The following is a 21,603-nucleotide window of genomic DNA, read 5'->3' as shown; positions in this document are numbered from 1 at the left end:
GCGTCGTGCGAAAATATGTTGATGACAAGTGTTTAATGCTGTTTGCGTACCTCTTAGCAATGCATGAAGATATGTATGTAATTTGTGTTGAAGCGTGAGTTTATTGGCGCGCTATTAGTTGGGTCCTTAAAGCAGCGTTTGTTGGTTATCCCGGTGTAATGGCACTACTGCTTGAATAGCTTAATCTAATCCAGAGTTAGTTAGTTATTTATGTAAGTAGTGAATGGAAGTGGATACCATTATAGACTGAGTGCGCCTTTCACTCATAAATAGAGACATAAATTCGGGAAAAGTGTAAGCCGAAGAAAAGTAATAAATAGAATGGACTTTCAGATACAATATATTTGTAAGTTGGTTTGAATGTAACTATGGCAGATACATACATATAATATCGAAATTCTTGATTCATTATTTACATAAAATTATTTTATAAACATTTGCAAATATTATAAGTCGTAAACATATTTAACCTCATTAGCCTTCGGATAATTTATCAAGCACGATCCAATTTCGTTTCAGCACTTCTCTATTCACTATCTTATCAAAGATTTTACATTAAAAAGCACTAATTATGTGTTCCTGATTATTTCAATATATTATTTTCTAACTCTAACTGATTCTACCAGCCTATGTATTTTATACCATTCGTTTGTTCGTTTCACCCCTTCTTAAATTTTGCCAAATCTCTTCATTCTACATAATATATTTATTTTATCTTAAATCGACGCCGTGATAGACTTTAGCAATATTACCAGCTTATACCAATATCTTTGACCTATACCAGAGGCTTCTTTGATTCATGATTGTTCAAATTTTGATGAATAACTATATTACCAGATATTATACCAGTACCTTTGACTTATACCAGTGGCTTTACCGATATGTCATTCTTCAAATTGTGTCGAATAACTCTAGTTACTCAAATATTTTACTAGGTATTGCACATGCTAAAGTGAGTGCTTTTCTTCAGGCGAATATAAAGTAAGAGCTGTCACTGAATTGATGGAGTTTTCTTTTAGAAACTTTAAAATTTTCGGATTATTTTTGACTACATTTCCAAAATTATGACACTTATATAACCCTCAGATATCTATAAAGCCTTTTCTTAGTTAATTGTTTCCAGTTTTTTTAAATTACGATCTTTAATCTTATGAAAAGTGTTTCTTAACTACAAAATTCTCATTCCTATGAACTAAGACTATTCTCAATAGAAGCTGGAAGAATTAGATTGGCTACTTCGGGTGTTGTTTTTTTGGGAGCATCGTATTATATCGTTTTGCGATCACTATCTGATAAAGACGACGCTTAAAACACTATTTAATGCTTCGCATAGCTTCTCTTATCATTTTTGTGGTCTTTGTTTTGTTTTGATACCACAGAAGGAGCGCCCTATAAATGTTAAGTCCATCATAAATAGTTTGGGAACGAACAATATTAGAAAAAATGCTCTAAATCGAACAGAGATGTTGTATAAGGACACACCTCTGTTAAATCATGATGGCGACAATGTAAATAATAAATTGGCTCCTAACCATTAGCAAAGCATACTAGTGCTTACTAGTTAGTTTACACTATCGTTAACAGTTATAAATTGAAACAACACTTACTAAGTCTCCTCGCACTCAGTAACTCAAGTGTCCCCTACAAGTGTTTATAAAAAAATATTCAAACAATTTTTAAATTTCCAAAAACATCTGTTTCTCCATACTTTAAAGCCCAAAATGACCGACACATAAACAATTTAAAAAGCGCCGCAATTTATAGCACCGCAACCGGCACTATTTCAATCCACTTGCTCGCGCACTCACCCGACGACGCGTTTCTTACACTTTTGTATTGGTCTCTGGTCTCGATTAAAAAACAAATGCAACAAAGATGGCAAAATTGTGCTCATAAATATCTTTTATGTATTAAGCGAAATTGATATTTTACCATTTCCGATCAGCGCAATTCATTTTCATTCTTACATTTCCGCACTTTCGCTTGCCAGTCGTGCGGTCGTCCTGCCTGACGCACCAAGCGTGAACAAATCGTTCAATTGCTGCTTTTGCCCACTTGAAACTTGCACGGCGTCGCAGCTTTGCGGTCAGACGACTGACTCCCGCAAGGACCAGCGCGACGAACCGCAAGCGGCACAAAGGACATGTACAGACTGACTCCACTGGCCGGGTAGGCGACTGATGTTGGGGATAGAAGAGACTGCGTACGATTGGCATGTAGTCTACGCAGACTTGCATGCTGTTGAACGCGCACCGGCAAGCGCGCAATAAATTATGTTGTGCTGATTATTTTAAAATTACTCGCAATTGATGTGACTTCTTTTTATGCATCTATTTTCCTTTACACATTTTTGTATTTTATAGTTTTCTCCCTTCGTTTCATCCGGTTATACTACAGTGCAATTAAACTTTTTTCTTACTCTTCACTTGCGCATTTCTTCGCTGTGCCTGCTGTGTTTTTGTTGTTTATTTGCTTTGTAGTTTTTTCTATCACTTTTTCCTTTCTTGTGTTCACTTTCGTGCCTTTAACGCGATTTCTTAGTCAGCAAAAAGTGTGGCGTGCTTATCTAATTAAGTCCGTGCGCTTTGAATATTACATTGCATTGTTGTTATTGTGTTTTTTTCCACTTCTTTTCCAATTGATTGATTTTGCTGTATTTTCCCTTTGAAGTGCAAAATAAGTTTTTTCTCCAATTACCGTCATTTTCATTGCAATTATCGTTACTTTTATAATATTTTTGTTGTTTTTTCTTTTGTGTCTTTTAGATTCCACAAATTATCCTGCTAACTTTCGATGGTGCTGTAAACTTGAATAATTACGATCATTATTTGAAAATCTTCAATGGCAAACGTAAGAATCCAAATGGCTGCACAATTCGTGGTACATTCTTCATGTCGCATGAGTACAGGTAAGTGTTCAGATAATCTGCCATAACCATATATAGTATACTCATTCATTATTATTTGTATATTTAAAAGTATTTGTTAAAGGTTAATGATTAATTATTAAAAATTAGTGGGAAAGATTACAGATTACAGATAGAAGATTGGAAGTTAAAGATTGAACAGCAAAGATTAAAGATTAAAAATTAAATATTAAACATTTAAAATTAATGGTTAAATAATAAATATAACAGATTAAACGTTAAATGTCAACAATTGGAGCTAAAAGATTAACGATTAAATATTAAAAATTATACGTTACAGATTCCAAATTAAAGATTGGATATTAAAATTAATGATTAAAGATTAAAGATTAAAGATTAAAGATTAAAGATTAATGATTAAAGATTAAAGATTAAAGATTAAAGATTAAAGATTAAAGATTAAAGATTAAATAATTAAAAATTAAAGATTAAAGAATATAGTATAAAAAATATAACTGCAAATAAAGATTACGAATTAATGATTAATGAAAAGAGCTTGAAAATTTACGATTAAATAATAAATATTAAAGACTAACAATTAAAGATTAATGATGAAATATTGAAAAATAAAGCTCAAAGATTAAAGTTTAAGGAATTAAGATTTATGACTAAAGATTAGTGGTTTAAATTTATAGACTAAAGATTATAACGGGTGATTTTTTTGAGGTTAGTATTTTCATGCATTAGTATTTGACAGATCACGTGGGATTTCAGACATGGTGTCAAAGAGAAAGATGCTCAGTATGCTTTGACATTTCATCATGAATAGACTTACTAACGAGCAACGCTTGCAAATCATTGAATTTTATTACCAAAATCAGTGTTCGGTTCGAAATGTGTTTCGCGCTTTACGTCCGATTTATGGTCTACATAATCGACCAAGTGAGCAAACAATTAATGCGATTGTGACCAAGTTTCGCACTCAGTTTACTTTATTGGACATTAAACCAACCACACGAATGCGTACAGTGCGTACAGAAGAGAATATTGCGTCTGTTTCTGAGAGTGTGGCTGAAGACCGTGAAATGTCGATTCGTCGCCGTTCGCAGCAATTGGGTTTGTGTTATTCGACCACATGGAAGATTTTACGCAAAGATCTTGGTGTAAAACCGTATAAAATACAGCTCGTGCAAGAACTGAAGCCGAACGATCTGCCACAACGTCGAATTTTCAGTGAATGGGCCCTAGAAAAGTTGGCAGAAAATCCGCTTTTTTATCGACAAATTTTGTTCAGCGATGAGGCTCATTTCTGGTTGAATGGCTACGTAAATAAGCAAAATTGCCGCATTTGGGGTGAAGAGCAACCAGAAGCCGTTCAAGAACTGCCCATGCATCCCGAAAAATGCACTGTTTGGTGTGGTTTGTACGCTGGTGGAATCATTGGACCGTATTTTTTCAAAGATGCTGTTGGACGCAACGTTACGGTGAATGGCGATCGCTATCGTTCGATGCTAACAAACTTTTTGTTGCCAAAAATGGAAGAACTGAACTTGGTTGACATGTGGTTTCAACAAGATGGCGCTACATGCCACACAGCTCGCGATTCTATGGCCATTTTGAGGGAAAACTTCGGAGAACAATTCATCTCAAGAAATGGACCCGTAAGTTGGCCACCAAGATCATGCGATTTAACGCCTTTAGACTATTTTTTGTGGGGCTACGTCAAGTCTAAAGTCTACAGAAATAAGCCAGCAACTATTCCAGCTTTGGAAGACAACATTTCCGAAGAAATTCGGGCTATTCCGGCCGAAATGCTCGAAAAAGTTGCCCAAAATTGGACTTTCCGAATGGACCACCTAAGACGCAGCCGCGGTCAACATTTAAATGAAATTATCTTCAAAAAGTAAATGTCATGAACCAATCTAACGTTTCAAATTTTATGCGTTTTTTTTTTTTTAAAGTTATCAAGCTCTTAAAAAATCACCCTTTAGAATAAAGAAACAACAATTAATCAAGAATTTCCAATGATTTGGGAACTACCAGGCAGAGAGTCGAATTTAGATGGCATATCGTTACATCTGCTTCAAATAATTCAAGACTTGAGGTCATGGTCATTCAGCCGAAAGACGAAAGTGCTCATTATCTAAATTTGATGAACCAGAGTTGAATCATTTCTTCCAAAATTAAGCAATTTATGTTCAATTTCAAAAAATTATTGTTTCCAGCCACCCTAAGCTACTAAAATTTATGAAACAATTATTGAATTCCCTTTAGAGACAACAACACTCATTTCCAAATGCATTAAGTTTACATGACTCAAATTTGCTGCGAATTTGCTGAAAGCAGACGAGTTTGCGCAAACAGCAACACATCAGCACTTTTGACTGACACATGCTTGTCAGTACAACCAGACGCTGTCACGCACACACACATACACCCACACACATTGAGTGCGCATCGTTCGGATCGCCAATTGAAGTGGCAACAAACTTTTCAGCACATTCTTCATATGAATGCGTGTGAAAAATATGCAAAAGTTACGTATACGCCCCGGCGGTGGCACACAACTGACTTTCAATGAACAACGCTGTCAAGCATATGCAAAACGGCTTGAGGCCGCTACTGTGATAAATGAGCAAACTTCAACTTGCATGCAATATTTTGCATACAACTCATGCAACAACAACAACGACTGTAACAACTACAATGTTAACAAATACAATAAAAAAAACTTAAAATGCTGGCAGCAAGCAGAAATTATTGGTAGTAGAAGAGCATTTGAATGGCTATTGCTCGCATGGCCAGCAAAAACTAGTTAGTTGAATTTTTAAATGTTTGAAAATTGTTTTTATTTTTTGTGAAGAGTGAGATAATGTGATGGCAAGTAAGTAGAAGAACAAAGTTTAAATTTTTATTGTTCAGAAAAAAGTTTAGAAGGATATAAATTTATTTAGAAGCTTAACACGTCATCACTATTATATTTCACACATTTTTAGTTAAAAACTTTTGTCAATTTAGTAAAATTTATAGAATAATTTTCATTTCTTATGGAACCTTTTCTTTTGTTGAAATATGTTCTAGTAGTTAAACCTTAAAAATATTAAAGATTAAAGATAAAAGATTAAAGATTTCAGACTAAAGATTAAAGATTAAAGATTAAAGATTAAAGATTAAAGATTAAAGATTAAAGATTAAAGATTAAAGATTAAAGATTAAAGATTAAAGATTAAAGATTAAAGATTAAAGATTAAAGATTAAAGATTAAAGATTAAAGATTAAAGATTAAAGATTAAAGATTAAAGATTAAAGATTAAAGATTAAAGATTAAAGATTAAAGATTAAAGATTAAAGATTAAAGATTAAAGATTAAAGATTAAAGATTAAAGATTAAAGATTAAAGATTAAAGATTAAAGATTAAAGATTAAAGATTAAAGATTAAAGATTAAAGATTAAAGATTAAAGATTAAAGATTAAAGATTAAAGATTAAAGATTAAAGATTAAAGATTAAAGATTAAAGATTAAAGATTAAAGATTAAAGATTAAAGATTAAAGATTAAAGATTAAAGATTAAAGATTAAAGATTAAAGATTAAAGATTAAAGATTAAAGGTTAAAGATTAAAGATTAAAGATTAAAGATTAAAGAATAAAGATTAATGATTAATGATTAAAGATTAAAGATTAAAGATTAATGATTACAAATTAAAGAAAAAGATTAAATATTAAATATTAAAGATTAAAGATTTAAGATTAAAGATTAAAGATTAAAGATTAAAGATTAAAGATTAAAGATTAAAGATTAAAGATTAAAGATTAAAGATTAAAGATTAAAGATTAAAGATTAAAGATTAAAGATTAAAGATTAAAGATTAAAGATTAAAGATTAAAGATTAAAGATTAAAGATTAAAGATTAATGATTACAAATTAAAGAAAAAGATTATATAATGAGTTTAAAGACTAAAATTTAAAGATACAAGATTGAGGATTAAATATTATGAATTTAAGATTAAAGATAAAAGAATAATGATTAAGGATTTAAAATTAAAGAGTAAGGATTAATGATTAAAAATTAAGGATTAAAGGTTAAAGAATAAGATTAAAGATCAGATCAGAAGTTAAAAAACCGAAACCATTGAAAAGTTTCTTAGAGAAATATGAAACTGATGAGTAAGTCTTTATATTTAAGTGATTTTCGCTCTAGTCCACTTATCTCAATCATGTTGTGTCGAAAAGCTTTCCGGATTAAATTATTCATATTGCAGTTAGAACTACAGAAACATAATATAGAAGACCTAGCATTTCCAAAAATATTGGCGTATTACTTGTATATGAAAAATAAAATAAATACAAACTAGATTTGTTACAAAATGGACTAGAGCGATACTTGAACTGTAGAAACTTTCTACTAAGCTGATCGAGAGGTTATGCACTTGTATGAGAGTATAAAAGATTCTCTATCATTTGTAGCAATATGTGGTCTGCGGTTTCAGTCAACCACAATTGGATTGTCTGAAATTCGAAATTAAATATTTTGTGATTGCATGCAAAGAAGATATATTGTATGCAATGCAACTGACAATTCTAAATGCTGCAGATTGTTATACTTAGCCAAAATGTGCGCTTAAATATGGAAAAAGTTCCTTCACGCAGTTTTGCGAAATTAGATTGGACATATTGGGATATATGTTTCATTGTATTCAAAAGCTATGTATTTTACACACACTTATATATAATAATTTCTTCATATTTCTATATACCACTATACTTTAGACATACAACCTCCCTCGAACATAGTACATATGTGTTATCTGCTGTGAGCGCACTTCACTTGAACTGCTACAGAATGTCACCAGTCCAAAAAAGCGCCAAGCAAATGATTTAATGTGACTGCGTTTCAAATTGTTTCAAGTTATTTCGCGTTGCGTTGATGTCCTGGCGACATAAAATATGGCACTCCTCCCGCCACACTTTTCACTGCTTTCTACACGTTTTACACAGTTTTTTCGCCCGCCTTTACTGTCAACTACTCTCAACTGTATTTCGGCGCTTTCCACACATTCAAAAATTTGAAACAGCAAGATTTATTTGATTTTTCAAGTATAACTTCGGTTTTTTGTGCGAAAGAAAAGTTTCTGTGTGCTATGTTAGTACAGACCTCAGAAAAAGTCCAAATACAAGTACTCTTGTTAAATGCTCTGAAGCATTAAGTTTGAAATGTGTGGATTTCTGAAGTGCTTGCGCACTCAAAAGGCGACACAAGTGCGTGCGTTGAAGAACATTTAAGAAATGTTTCACAATTTAACAATGCATTGTATGCTATCAGTAGTTTTATAGAAATATTTTTTTTTTGTTTTTTCGTAAATTATTTTTCTATACAGAGGCAACCCTTGACACATTTGAAAATTCATAAGATATTTACCTAAATGGTATTGGTTATTGTGTTTGATACTGATTTTGACTGTGGATATTAGATGGAAAAAGCCAATGTACAATGTAAACCACAGACCGTTCTACAAACGACGGAGCCGGTACCACAAATAAGTTAAATGATCTCTCGAGTAGGAACAAAATTTATTCCGATTTCTAGCAAATTTTGTCGAATCAAAATCTTTAACTATTTTTTCCATATTTTTTTATTATTTTTCTATAAAAGAGCGTATTTATCAATTTTATGGAGATAATTAATTCTTTTTAATATAAACTTTCTGTACCTCTTCGAACTCCACATCTCAAACGCCATAAAAATTTACTTTTTTTATTGAAATTGGGATTTATCGAAATATATTTAACTACATCGATTGAATTAGTTGATATCTGCACAAAGCTTTCTGCAGCGCATAAGCACCACTCTAAGTCTTCCTTTATTCCCTAAAAACTTCAGCGGATTTCCCCATTCTGTTCAAAAGTTAGCATCCCGCTCACAAAATATAGACAACATTAACCGGGAAGAATAAAAGTTTTGCGGCATTAACTGTAAAATAAAATTTTATGTTTGCATAATTTCAAACAAAAGAAACAACCGCATGCAATAAAGTTACTACCAAATAAAAAACCAAAAAAAAATAAAACAACAACAACAAAAACAAAAAACACATCAACTAAGCTGAAATCCAAACAAATCTGCCACAAAATTGAACACTATCCGCACACTTGCATTAACCCACCACATCGAGTGAGTGAAGTGTGCGTGTGGCGCTGCGCACGGTGGTCGCCATTGTTGCATGCAACAATAGCTGCAACACAAAATAGAAATTAAATTTACAAACTTTTTTTGGTTGGATTAGATTACTTGTTTACAATACGAAAGTGAAACAAAAGCCAAAGCAACAACAACAACAACTAAAGCACTCTAAAACAAAAGCAAGCACACATGAATGCGCGCAACAACAACACACAAGCACATGTATTAGTGAGTCAGTGTGTGTGAGCAATGACGGAGAAACTGTGCAATTTGAATATGTTAAACCTTTGCCAAGTGCATTGTTTGATTTTTATTGACGTACACATCCGCTTACAACCACATGCACACACATACTCACACACACCACACAACGTAAGCCATCACCACCACACATAAGGATATCCTTTACTTTTGTTAAATAAATTATACTGCCATATAAGTGCGTTGCTGTTGCTGTTGCCGTTGGTGGCTGGTGAATAATATATCATTGTTTGGGTTTTCGGTTTGCAGTCGTAACCGCATACCTATTCTGCATTACAATAGAAAATTTAATTATTTTATTATTATTTAAGAGAGTGTTTGCTGGCAACTAGCAGTAGCAAGGTGATGTCTTTTATTCTATACAGTTATTGTTGTTTAGTCCTGTTGATTTTTTTACAAGGCAGTGCAAACACAACTCAGTTCAAATATCTCTGAGGATATTTAACAATAATAACAAGATCTCAGTAGTGCAGAATATATGAATGAAGTATATGAATAGAATAAAGTTTGTTGTTGGCTTTTGTTAAAAAGATAGCTGCTTTTATTTGACGGAGTTGTCCAATTATATAGAGTTACTGTCTATAAACCTCAGTTGCTGCTTGAAATTTAAAATCCATGAAAATGTTATGAGAAATATGACCAGAGTTTTACTACTACTCTAAATACATAACTTATCTTAAATCTACTTACGATACTAATATATAATATATACTGATATTGAAATTTAAGAGTAAAAGTATGCAAATCTGCTTGGACTTCTCAAAAATTGGTATAAAAATTGCTTATTAAGTCCCAGAATGTTCTACCATTCTACAGTATAATATATTAAAAATTTAGTTTATATATCCGGATCTAAAATAGCGCGTCATTCATATTTCTTTCTTCGCCATCTCACTTTAGCTCGTCTTCAAACGGCTGTTAGTTTGTTACCCAAGAGATGCTAAAACCGGGAATCTTGAGCTGATTGAGACATATGCACAAGAATCGCTCCCGACACATTGACACATTGAATGACAGTCAGAAACTTTCCTCACTTGGGTGAACTTCTTCTATACATGACCCCATCACGTAAAAAAATTTAGTCAGTGTGACTGCTAATCAGCTTAAATACACTATTGAAGAACTCAATTTTCAATTTTTAAAATATTTTCAAATATTGTTAAGCGAACTGTTACTTAATAATAAAATAGGTGGTGGCCCTCTTCATGAAATAGTTTTACATAAAGGCTTACTTCAATTTCATACCTATTTGATAGTGTTTCTTTACTGTTACCTTTTTAACTAAAAATTTCAAACAGGTGGAAAGCCAATTCATAAAATATCTCCAATTTAATTCTCTCTAAAACCTGTTAAGTTTAATAGTTATAGCTTTTTAAGTAAATATTGCTAACAGGTGGTAACCCTTCCAATAAGTATTTCCAATTTAATTCGTCCAAAAAAATCTTTAGTTTGATACCAATATAAAAACTTAAGTTTTATATGTTAAATTGTATTGAATTAATGTGGCAATCCTATGCATAAAGTATTTTAATATCCAATATATACACAAAATGTACCCAACTTGCAGTGTTACTTTTCATTTAAATTTTCTTTATTCAATTATTTCATTTCAAACTGGTGGCAACTCTATAATTATTATTAGTTTTCGGGTTTTAAGACATCCGAGTATTGTTCAAAAACGACTCAAATCGGTTCAAAGTTTACTGTGGTGGCACTTTTTAAACAAATTCGTGACGTTACACAATTTCGTTGTAACCAATCAATATTAATACCTTGTCTAAAAAGTTCCACATCAAAAGATCTCACTTTCTGCGGAATGCATAAATTACTTTTAATTTAAGTGTCGCTTAAATGCGTCCACTTTTCATAATTTAAAATGCACACCATACACCAAATAGCACTTCAAATATACGAAACGATTTCGCAAATGGCTCGGAAAATCGCCACCGGCACATAATATTATTAGCCAATCAAGAGCAAATTATACATTGGTAAAATAAGGCTAAAAGTGATTGCTGCACCGCAGGCAAATTTGATACTTCGCTATGCCCATTGAGTGCACTTTATTCTCAAACTCAAAATCCCAACAATTGCCTGTGTCTTGCAACGAAATTTCAACCTGCCCCACAGGCTTTTGGCGCTATTGTGGCTTCCTTGCCACATTCTGCCTCTCTGCCTCCTCCGCCGCGCAACGATGGCATTGGTGATAACGCTGGTGATAACCGCTGCGATTACAAGCACGCGGCAACGACGCAGCCAACGCAGTAAACTGTCTAACCACTTCCTAAGTAGTTAGCTTTTAACTTGCCCCAAGGGCACAAAAGGAAGAAAAATAACGAATGAAAGTGTGCTAGCGTTCTAACGCCTCGCTGGGCGCTCGCCCGGTAATCATTACGGCTATCAGAACAATCAGCTGCCTCACTATCGTTGCGGCAATAATATCGGGGCAACAGCACGCAGGTAACTTCTACAAAATCAGTTTAAAATTTACCGACTTCCGTTGCTGCTCTCAAACGTGACAACCTGCTCAGCAATGCTGCTATGGTGCTGCCTGTGTGTATGTGTGTGTATTTGCGCCGTTAACGTGGCAGTCAGTCGTCGCCTAACAACTGTGTTGCACATAAAAATGTTGAAAGTTCGTGCAACAACGCTTTAACCACAAGCAAACGTCCATCAGCAACTCAAGCAAGTGTGCAGCAGTAAAAGCCACAGTAAAAGCAACAACGCAATAAAAGCAAAGTGAAAGCATTAAAATGCCAACAAAAATTAAAAGGAGAGCGAAAGGAAAAAACCACGCACACTAACAGCACCCAAAGACCCTCTTTGGCAGAAAAATAGAACGCTGCAAGTTTGTGTGTCAAACTATGTTATACTTCTGACTGGGATTGACAGTTCGAGCCTCAGCCGGCTTGAGTAAAAAAACTAAAAACTCCTCAAAAAGTCTATCAGTCTTAAAAAGGCTGGAAATAAAGGCTTCGTATATAACAAATCATAACTCAGGTTATTCCGAAAATTATATCTACTTTCAAGCTAAAAACGTCTAACCGTTTTATTAAAATATCTGTCGAGGATAACCGTATACGAAAAGTAATGACTTTCCCTCCAAAAGTAAGGCCCTAACATAGGTTAATCTGGATTCAAAGCATAACAACTGAAAAATATATCATAGATTCATAAATTTGTAGTAAAGAATCCGGTCTCTGGTCCGATCATTCTGAAATTATATCACCATTTCGTTCAACCTGTCTCAAACGAAATCAAATTTTCGATAGCCATTTAATGATCTATGATCTATATGAGATCGTTGTGAAAAATACCACGGCCGATTGAGTGGTCTCTTGTCAGACACGGTTCCTTCATCTCTTGTAAAATCTTCGATCGCAGAACTTTTAGTTTGGTTATCAGTGATGCGAGTGAAAGCTTTCGGCTCAGCTCGAAGATTTCTTGACCGCTCGAAGATAGTGATATAACACTCATATACATATGTACTTTACCTATCCATGGTAGCCAGATCAAGAATGGATTATGGCTGTATTTGGACTGAACTTCAAAATTACCACGAAATTGGTCAAATGATTCGATGATGTATGAGCTTAAAATATCTTCTAAAGACTGTTCGTTGATTTTCCCTAGCCGACCGTAATGTTGATTCCGTTTGGATTAGCTCAACCCGACTAACCTGAGAACGGCCTAACTCCTGCTATATCTATGTAGATTATGTGGAGGCTCCAGAGTTCATTGTTCGACACTTTTATTCTACATAAACTGTTGACTCAATTTATCAAAAATCTAATGAATTTTCGAACGTTTCGTGTACCTTACCTTTTCGAAATCACTTCAAAACGCTTAAAGCGCGTGGAAAGAAAGTAAAATAAACAAGCGGAAACGTAAATGAAAACTGCATAAATGTTTCCAACTTTGTAATGACCTGTGCAGCCGCAACAAGCTAGCCGTGTAGTCCGCAGTCTCATAGTACAGAGTACCATGAACAGCTGTTATTGCCAAAGCTCTTAAGCATTTTCCACCCACAACTCCGTTTCGACACATCACACCGCCCCCGAAACTAAGTGCACAACGGCAGCAAGCGAAAAAAAAGGTTCGGTTCAAAAGCCGGTGGTAAAAATAATTTTATACTTTTGACATTATGTTGCACGTAAAGGTAACGCAAACAACTAAGAAGCAAAAAAAAACTAAATGCGGTAAGGCTTTGGCCTAAAAAGTGCACAAACTACCAAGTGTTTGAAGTGCGACTGCTGGAGGCAAATGACTTGAGCGTTTTCAGCCAAAAATTTTAGGTAAGAAATTGCTTGAACTTCGCTGTACGAGTATGTAAATAACTCTTTGCATAACTTAAAGAAAAATGGCAAGGTAGCATGCGTGAGCTTTAAAATGGTGTATAAAAGCGTTTTATTTACGTTTTCGTGGAATTTAGGCAGTATAAGAGGTTCTTTACCAGGATTGAACGTTTATTGGTATATTTCAGTTATCACACTCCAGAACAATTATGCGAAGTATCTTCAATCACAACTATTCTCACTAGCAATGATCGTCAATGGTAAGAGCGTCAAACTCGACGAAGGAAGTCTATGAAAGCTGAGAAATATGTATAATTACTGCCTCGAGTTCCCTTACATATCTGCGAAGATAGTACTATTATTGTATTCTACTTATTGTTACGGCGAATATGGAGCTATCAGACTGTCCATAAACGATCACCCCCGAAGTTTTTACATTGTCAAAATTCATAGTATCTACTTCACCTAATAACCCAAAGCGAATCGGAAGAAATGTAGACAATGTTGACTTTAATATATATATCCAAGGCAAATAAGAATAAACCCTACGAATAAGCTCCTCCCACAGAATCGACGAGAGGTGCGCAGTCCTCTACTGAACGAGCCATGGAAAAGGCAACAGAGTTTTTTAAGCGGCGAAATCTATTGAAATAAAAAATTTCAATACCTTAGATTTAGAATTACATTAAAAAAAAAAACATTAATAGTAGAGGAAAAAATCCGCTTGAGAGTCGAATAGATATTGGGGATCCCACATTTATTTAAAATCCTTTTGCTTAGCACTTAAAGTCCAAAAAGTCATCAATCATTAGGAAATTGCAAGTAAGAAAACAAGATATTACTGTCGGTATACTACAGGTTGTCAAATATATAAGTCTGGGTCAAAATGTATCTAGGTAAGCAAGATAAAGATAAGATACCAGGCTATTAGCTTACTGATACCATTTTATGAAAATTTAGCTTATAACAATATTCTATAGTTATAAAAGGTGGCGAAAATATCTACAGTTTCAGTAAAACAGGAGATTAAAGATAATCGACGAATCGAGATTAACAATTTTGATGGAGGATGTCACTTAGTTCTGCTTTTTAGACGCTCTGTGTCGGAAAAGGTTTGGGTTCAGTCAGTTTGAGGTCGTTTCAATGGGAATTTAGTAGTGATATTTCAATGCAGATCAGCCAACTCCCAGCTATCATAAACAAACAGGGTGTCAATAAAGTTTCCAATTTTTTTTTAATGATAATAACACTAAGTAACAATTGCTCGAATTATGTATATCTAGCTCATCGGCCTTCTCACTCTTTGGAGTTTACTTTATTCCAGGATACTAATTATGCTCTTTCTGCCATTCCAATGACAGCATTTGTTACTCAAGTGGAAAATAAGCATCAACTTTGTATGTTCTAATGCCTTATGTGTTCATATGTATTTAAATATTAATATTTAGCTTTCGAGAAACTTTTCAATGCACGTTTTGTTGTTATTTTTGTCAGTTTTTTCAACTATTTCTCTTCATACTTTCTTCCTATATATCTAATGTACAAAATGCTTATCCACCTGTCAGCGTTACCCCTAGACTCTGTATAAATATCAAAGGCTTGCTCATAGACAATATATACATACATACATACATGTGTATATATGTATATATGTATATTGACAACTGCAAACAATAACAATAACACTTAGGACTTTTTAGTCATATCAACATCATCGTCAGTTAGCCAGAAAACCTTTGAGGATGCACAGGCGAGTGACCAAGTCAAAGCACTATTGTATTATACGAGTATAACCTCTTAGAGCAACAGAAAGGAACTAAACTTTAGCTAAATATGAAAATGAATGTATATATATAGATGAAATTTCATAAATGTTGATGAAAAGTTCTGTGTGGGCATGTAGAAACACTTTTCTATTATATCGGCGTCAATCATGTGGTTTTTGTTTTTGTTATACTGACTACTATTATGTAACTGAACTGCTGCTGTCCTCATCCTCATCATCTACACATCATGCTAAGTCACCGGCATTGCTACTGTTTTATGTTTTTGCTGCTGTCGTCTGCGGAAGCGATCATTACATTGAATTGCTTTGCTAATATTTTGTTGTTGCATTGCAACTTGACGCTCGGTGTCTGTGGCACGAGTAACTATTATATTTCGAACAGTAGTTCTACCCCCTAAGCGTACATACATATGTAAATATGTTTACAACTCTTATGGCTGAATGCACTTTCTAATTCCCTTGGTGACCGATAAACTGTTAGAATTTTGGTGTCTCCATTGCCGGTTTTCCATGTCAGCAATTGTCATGTCGACTTGTGTCTTTTCAATGTTCATATGCATAAGTATTATGTATGAGTGTGCTTACATGTTGTTGAAAGTATTCTGGATATATACTGTATACTTGCAGTGAAATGTACTGCAACTGCAGTTAAGCAATACATATATAAATGTGCTTTGTGTGCTTTTGTCTTTCGAAAATAATCCTCTAGAGAACTTTTATGCAATTTTCGTTTATTTAGTGATATTAAATATTATCTTTAATTGTGGAAACTATTTGTATACTCCGGAGAAAATCTAATTACTGTGCACAAAACAGAATTAATGTGAAAGTGTTTCTTTCATTCATTTCATTTTAATTAAATTAGTTAACATTTTAGAGAATTTGGAACTAACCACCCAAGCAGCAGCTCGACAAATAATTTCTATAGATATTCATTTCATAAATAAAGAAAATCACAACTCTAAGGTCCAACATTTGTTGGGCAAGCAAAGAAAACTGTAACAGCTCCAAAATAAGTATTTGAGGTTAATTGTGAAAATCGATGGGTTTGTTATCGATACGTTTAGTGCCATAAAAAAAAAATGAAATCTCATTTTTTTCACAATTTATAAAGCTAATTAGCTCTACGAGTAAGTAGAAGTCGTGGAAGTACCAAAAAACAATATATACAAGAATGAGAGATGCTATATCATATTAGGTCTACAACTTTGTTTCCGCCGTTTTTTTTTTTTGTAAATTGAAGTTTTTTTTGTATAAAAACGGTTACAAATGTCGATGAGCCTCAACCGCACTTTTCTTGGAATTAAAAAAGAAAAGCAAAATTTCCCGCAAATGTCGAGAATTCAGCTCAAAAAGTGACATTTTCAGTTGAGAATAAGTTTGGGATGCAAACAGATCTCTACAAATATTTTGTTGGGTTAATGTTGACACAAATGTCCAAAATCGATATAAAACGATGTAATCGATTTAATCGACCAGTGCTTGACCCTAGAGACATTCAAAAAGTGACATTTTCAGTTGAGAATAAGTTTGGGATGCAAACAGAATTCTACAAATATTTTGTTGGGTTAATATTGACACAAATGTCTAAGATAGATATAAAAAAAATCGATTTAATCGACCAGTGCTTGACCCTAGAGACATCTATTGGAAAACGGCGGAAGCAAAGTTATAGACCTAATATATGGTATGACCTTTCAAACTTTCTTCTTCCTTCCGTCCTTCTCTACTTTCGTTCCAAGTGTCGTCATAAAAAGGTATTTTTCTGTTAAACACACAAGATAACAATTCGATACTGTCTCAATTTCTATTTCCATTTTCCTTGGCAGAGAATATAAAAGCATATGTTACTTATAGAGGTTTACAATGATAATTTTATATATTACTGATTGCAATTAAACTTTAGTTGTTGTTGCGTCTTGAAACTTTAAACTAAACTTAAATTTATATTTAAAACTTCATTTTAATGTACATGTACAATATTCTTCAAATTGGAGTAATTGTAGTGTGACTTCAAACAATTAGATTTTTCAAAAGATCGCTTCATATTGACCGATCTCCCGAACCGAGGTTGATTCTCTACAAAGTACAAAAAATATTAGATACACTTTCAAAATGATTCCTAAAAATTCCCATTTACCCTTATTGCCTGAATTCTTATCATACCTCTTCACCGACCAGACATATTCCAGCTCAAAGAGGCAACTCGTGTAAAGCTTCAGCTTAAAGTAATTTTAATTTAAAACCAATGAATCTCGACGTAATGTTCCAAATCGCTCTAATAATAGTACTTTTACTGAATTCAGTGGACCTGGGAGAAATCAATTTAATATACAAAACGGAAAGGATGTATCACGAGTGTACATGGAAATTTCTAGATAATTTCAGATTTATTGAAAATCTTTTCGATTTGAAAGTTAGAATTCAATAGCTGTAAAAATTAAAGTCAAGAAGTATACAATTATCTCTCAATACTGGATAAAGAAGTTATAGGCCAACATGCAGCGTTGTCTGCTCCAGGTTGGTTTCGCATTATATTTTTCCTGAACACTATTAACTTTGATAAGACTGTAGTTGACGTGGAGTTAATTTTAAAGACATTGTGGAATTTCTAATTTCTTCACATATATTCTTGTAAGTATGTTAATATTGAATATGATTTTTTTCTCACCACTAAATGATGGAAAGATTAACTTAAGGCTTAAGTAATCAAATACAAGTGAATCACACTACCATAGAATGAAAGTTAACTTCAAATATACTATATAAAAATATATATTATACATTTTTGTTAAAACACGAAAATATAAATTTTTAATAATTATTTTGCATATATTTTTAACAAAAACAAAAACACCACACTTGTGTTTATTATATTTTACTTTACAACATTTGTTTGCACTGCCTAACCAAGCTTGCAAATATGCATATATGTATAAATTTATATATAAATATATAGACGTGTATATGCGTTCATAAATATATTATATTCGTTACAAGTAATTCCCTATTTACATACACATGTTATTTGTTATTATTTTCGGTTGTTGCAACTTCCGCAAATGCAAAAGTTTCGCCCCACACACACACATTTTGGGAATAGACATGCAAATAAATGGGTGACCCTTTTGTTTTAGTTTGCATTTTTAGTTGTGTTTATTTTTACGAATTTTTAAACCTCTTAAATATACAATTGCACTACTAATATTATTATATATATACACATGCATGTATATGCGCTATGGTTGCATTTGTTGTTGCTAACATTGTTTTAATAAAATACATTCAGTATTGTTCTTATTGCAAAACATTTGGGTTGCCCTGAAATATTTACATTGTGGTTTTAAGTTTTATACATATAGCCATACTACATTATACTTGCAATGCAATAGAAATAAATGAATATGTATGTATGTGGTTGTTGTGCAGTTGTGTGCAAATTAAGATTTGCATATGACTAAAGGGATTTGGTTGCTAAGGGAATTTTGTTATCACTTAAGTTATATTTTATTGTTTCTCATGTTGACACACACAAATGCATGTTTTCATTTATAGATGTATGTGTTCGTGTGTGTATAAGTGTCCTAATACTCATATTTATGCACTTACTTATTACCAAGTTTTGCATATTTACAATTGGCTTGATTGCATAAACTCAGGTTGCATCTCTCTTCTTCTATTGCTTCTCATATTATAATTTGTGAATATTGCTTTGACTTGGCTTTTTATGGAAATTTTGAAACGAATTTTTTGGAGGAATCCTTCTTTTACCAAATTTTTATATACAATTTTGATGTAATATCCATCGTAATAAGGTAAGGTTTCGGGACTGATCCACGGAATGAACATTGTCTAAAACCGTTGAAACTCTGTTCTTTGTGATGACGAAACAAAAGCGTTCCAATTAAATGAGTGTTTCTTCTTTTTCATCAGATGTAAAGCTTAATTTTTTTCGCATTTTTTTCTGACAATAAAAATTTCGAAAACTTCCGCCTCTTTGAACTCAAATCTAGTTCCACCGAACTATATTCTCACTATTCAAATCACGCCGAAATGTGTCTGAATCGATTCCCGAGTCAACATTATTTTTCTTACACTGTCTACCATTCAGTATTCACAACTGGAAAAAGTCACTAATAACATTTCAATTGGCAGGAAATCACTGACCAAACTCAAATATCTCTCGAACCCTTCCATTCCATTTTTTAACAGTTTTAAATACGCCGATCGTGGCCTGGCTAAAAATAGATTAATTAAAGAATCAAAATTTTAAAGATCTGAGGATTTAAGAGAAATGATACTAAAATGTTTTATAAAAATACTTCGAGAGAGCCGGCGCTCTATTTTTGGAAGATAGGTTTATTCAATTCTTCTAATATTTTTTAATTTTTTGAACTTACAAAAGCGATCTTCCATTGCCGCATTGGATATTAATGTTTCCTGATTATTTTATCTTGTTCTTAAAAATTGTTTACCGAAACAGGCCGTCAGCATTCGGCAAATTGGATTATTAAAATGGTGTTTCTTCTCCATACATTAATTCGTGGAACTTACTCAGACATAGTTACAACTTTGATCCAAAATGTTCCCGATATAGATCTTTTAAATAGCTATAACCAACAAATGAAATACTCATAAATGCCAAATTGCAGGTTAATAGAGTCAAAAACTCACATTTTTTAATTTTATATTCTGATGAGAAATCAACCACCAAATTACGAAAATATTTACCTAAAAATTCGTAATTTTACATATATTCAGCTTTATTCAAAATAGAGTTGGTATTTATAAAGTACTTACATTTGTATTCGTATTTATTTTAAATAAATTTCCGTTCGAATAATTAACAATAATCTTAACTTTTCCCTCTTCCCTTTACTAATGTAAATTTTATTTTTTTCTCTTGCAGCAATTACCAACAAATTCAACATCTCGGCTATGCTGGACACGAATTCGCCACTGAGAGCATTTCACAACAACAAGGACTACAAGACAAAGGCTACGAGGAATGGGTTGGTGAAATGATTGGCATGCGTGAAATACTCAAGCAATTCTCCAATGTGTCCGCCAACGATGTGGTCGGTATGCGTGCGCCATTCTTGAAGCCTGGACGCAACACACAATATAAGGTAGGCTTGATTGCTGATAAGCAGGCAATCATATATGTATAATATGAAGACATGATCATTTATGTAATGTATGTTAATGAAATACCAGTTTCTGGCATAATAATCAAGAGTCGATTAAATCTACGTGGTCTAATTAATACTCAAATGCAATATTTCAGATGTCATCTAATGACAAATCATATGTTACATAGCGGATTTTGCTGATAAAGACAGTTTGACTAAAGACATTTTGACCAAAGCTCTATGGCGATAGCTTTCATTTGCAGCAGCCTTTTGGCTTGGCAGCATTAACTAGCTGTTTCGTTTGATGCTGTTTATATAATTATACCAGTCTATTGTATTTATACGAGTTATTCGTTCGAATCACCACTCTCTTAATTATATCAGCATCATATATCACAAGCTTTGCGAGTGCATTCAATATACATATCCCTAGCGAAAGTGTTTATTTGTCAATATTGAAAATTTTTCGAATATTTACATCTACAGTTGATATTACCATTTCCTACTATTATTCCTAACAATTCTCACTCGTCTGCTTTGTTTGGCCCATTTTGGATGTGAACATGCATAGAGTTATGCATTGAAAATTGTTTGTATAGAGATAAAATACAAAATACAATGCCTGTTGGGGACATTGGGAACAACAATTTGTCACACATACATATGTATGAATGCATGTTTTTCCACATTACTACGACGATTACAGTGTACCCATTGGTGTATCCCAGTTTGGCCAACCAAAGAATGCAGTATTCTCCTATGAAAAGTCACATATATCTTGTTGTTACTTTGGAGAATTACATCAAATGGATTTTTAAGTGCTCCTGCAGCAATGTTCAACATTCACTTGTCAACAACTATTTTCACTCAAAAATTACAAAAAAGTCGAAACTATATTTGGTAGACATGCAGGAAATTTTAATAGAGTAGGCCAATTGAGAAATTTGACTTTTAGAAAGTACTTTGTGCTTTATTACCCGTTCTTACATAAGAACTCGCGTTATATCTCTCGCTCCATTTACTCGCTTAATAATTAGGCAATACAAGACTGCTTAGAAATTTGAGAGAATATATTTTGTGA

The 21,603-nt window shown here is 33.0% G+C and overlaps 1 protein-coding gene across 1 annotated transcript in view; it reads left to right on the top strand.

Moving 5' to 3' along the window:
* Positions 1-21,603, top strand: part of Aper1_8 (chitin deacetylase 1) — a 75,964-nt gene that overhangs the window by 38,806 nt on the left and 15,555 nt on the right. Inside the window, exons 5-6 of the mRNA XM_011190910.3 lie at positions 2,766-2,908; positions 20,300-20,519. Of these exons, the coding sequence (XP_011189212.1) occupies positions 2,766-2,908; positions 20,300-20,519 (363 nt within the window). The remainder of the gene's footprint in view (positions 1-2,765; positions 2,909-20,299; positions 20,520-21,603) is intronic.

This window comes from Zeugodacus cucurbitae, chromosome 5 (assembly GCF_028554725.1).
Source record: "Zeugodacus cucurbitae isolate PBARC_wt_2022May chromosome 5, idZeuCucr1.2, whole genome shotgun sequence".
NCBI classification, from domain to species: domain Eukaryota; kingdom Metazoa; phylum Arthropoda; class Insecta; order Diptera; family Tephritidae; genus Zeugodacus; species Zeugodacus cucurbitae.
The sequence above is the reverse complement of the archived record's forward strand: the minus strand, read 5'-3'. Positions and strand labels throughout refer to the sequence as shown.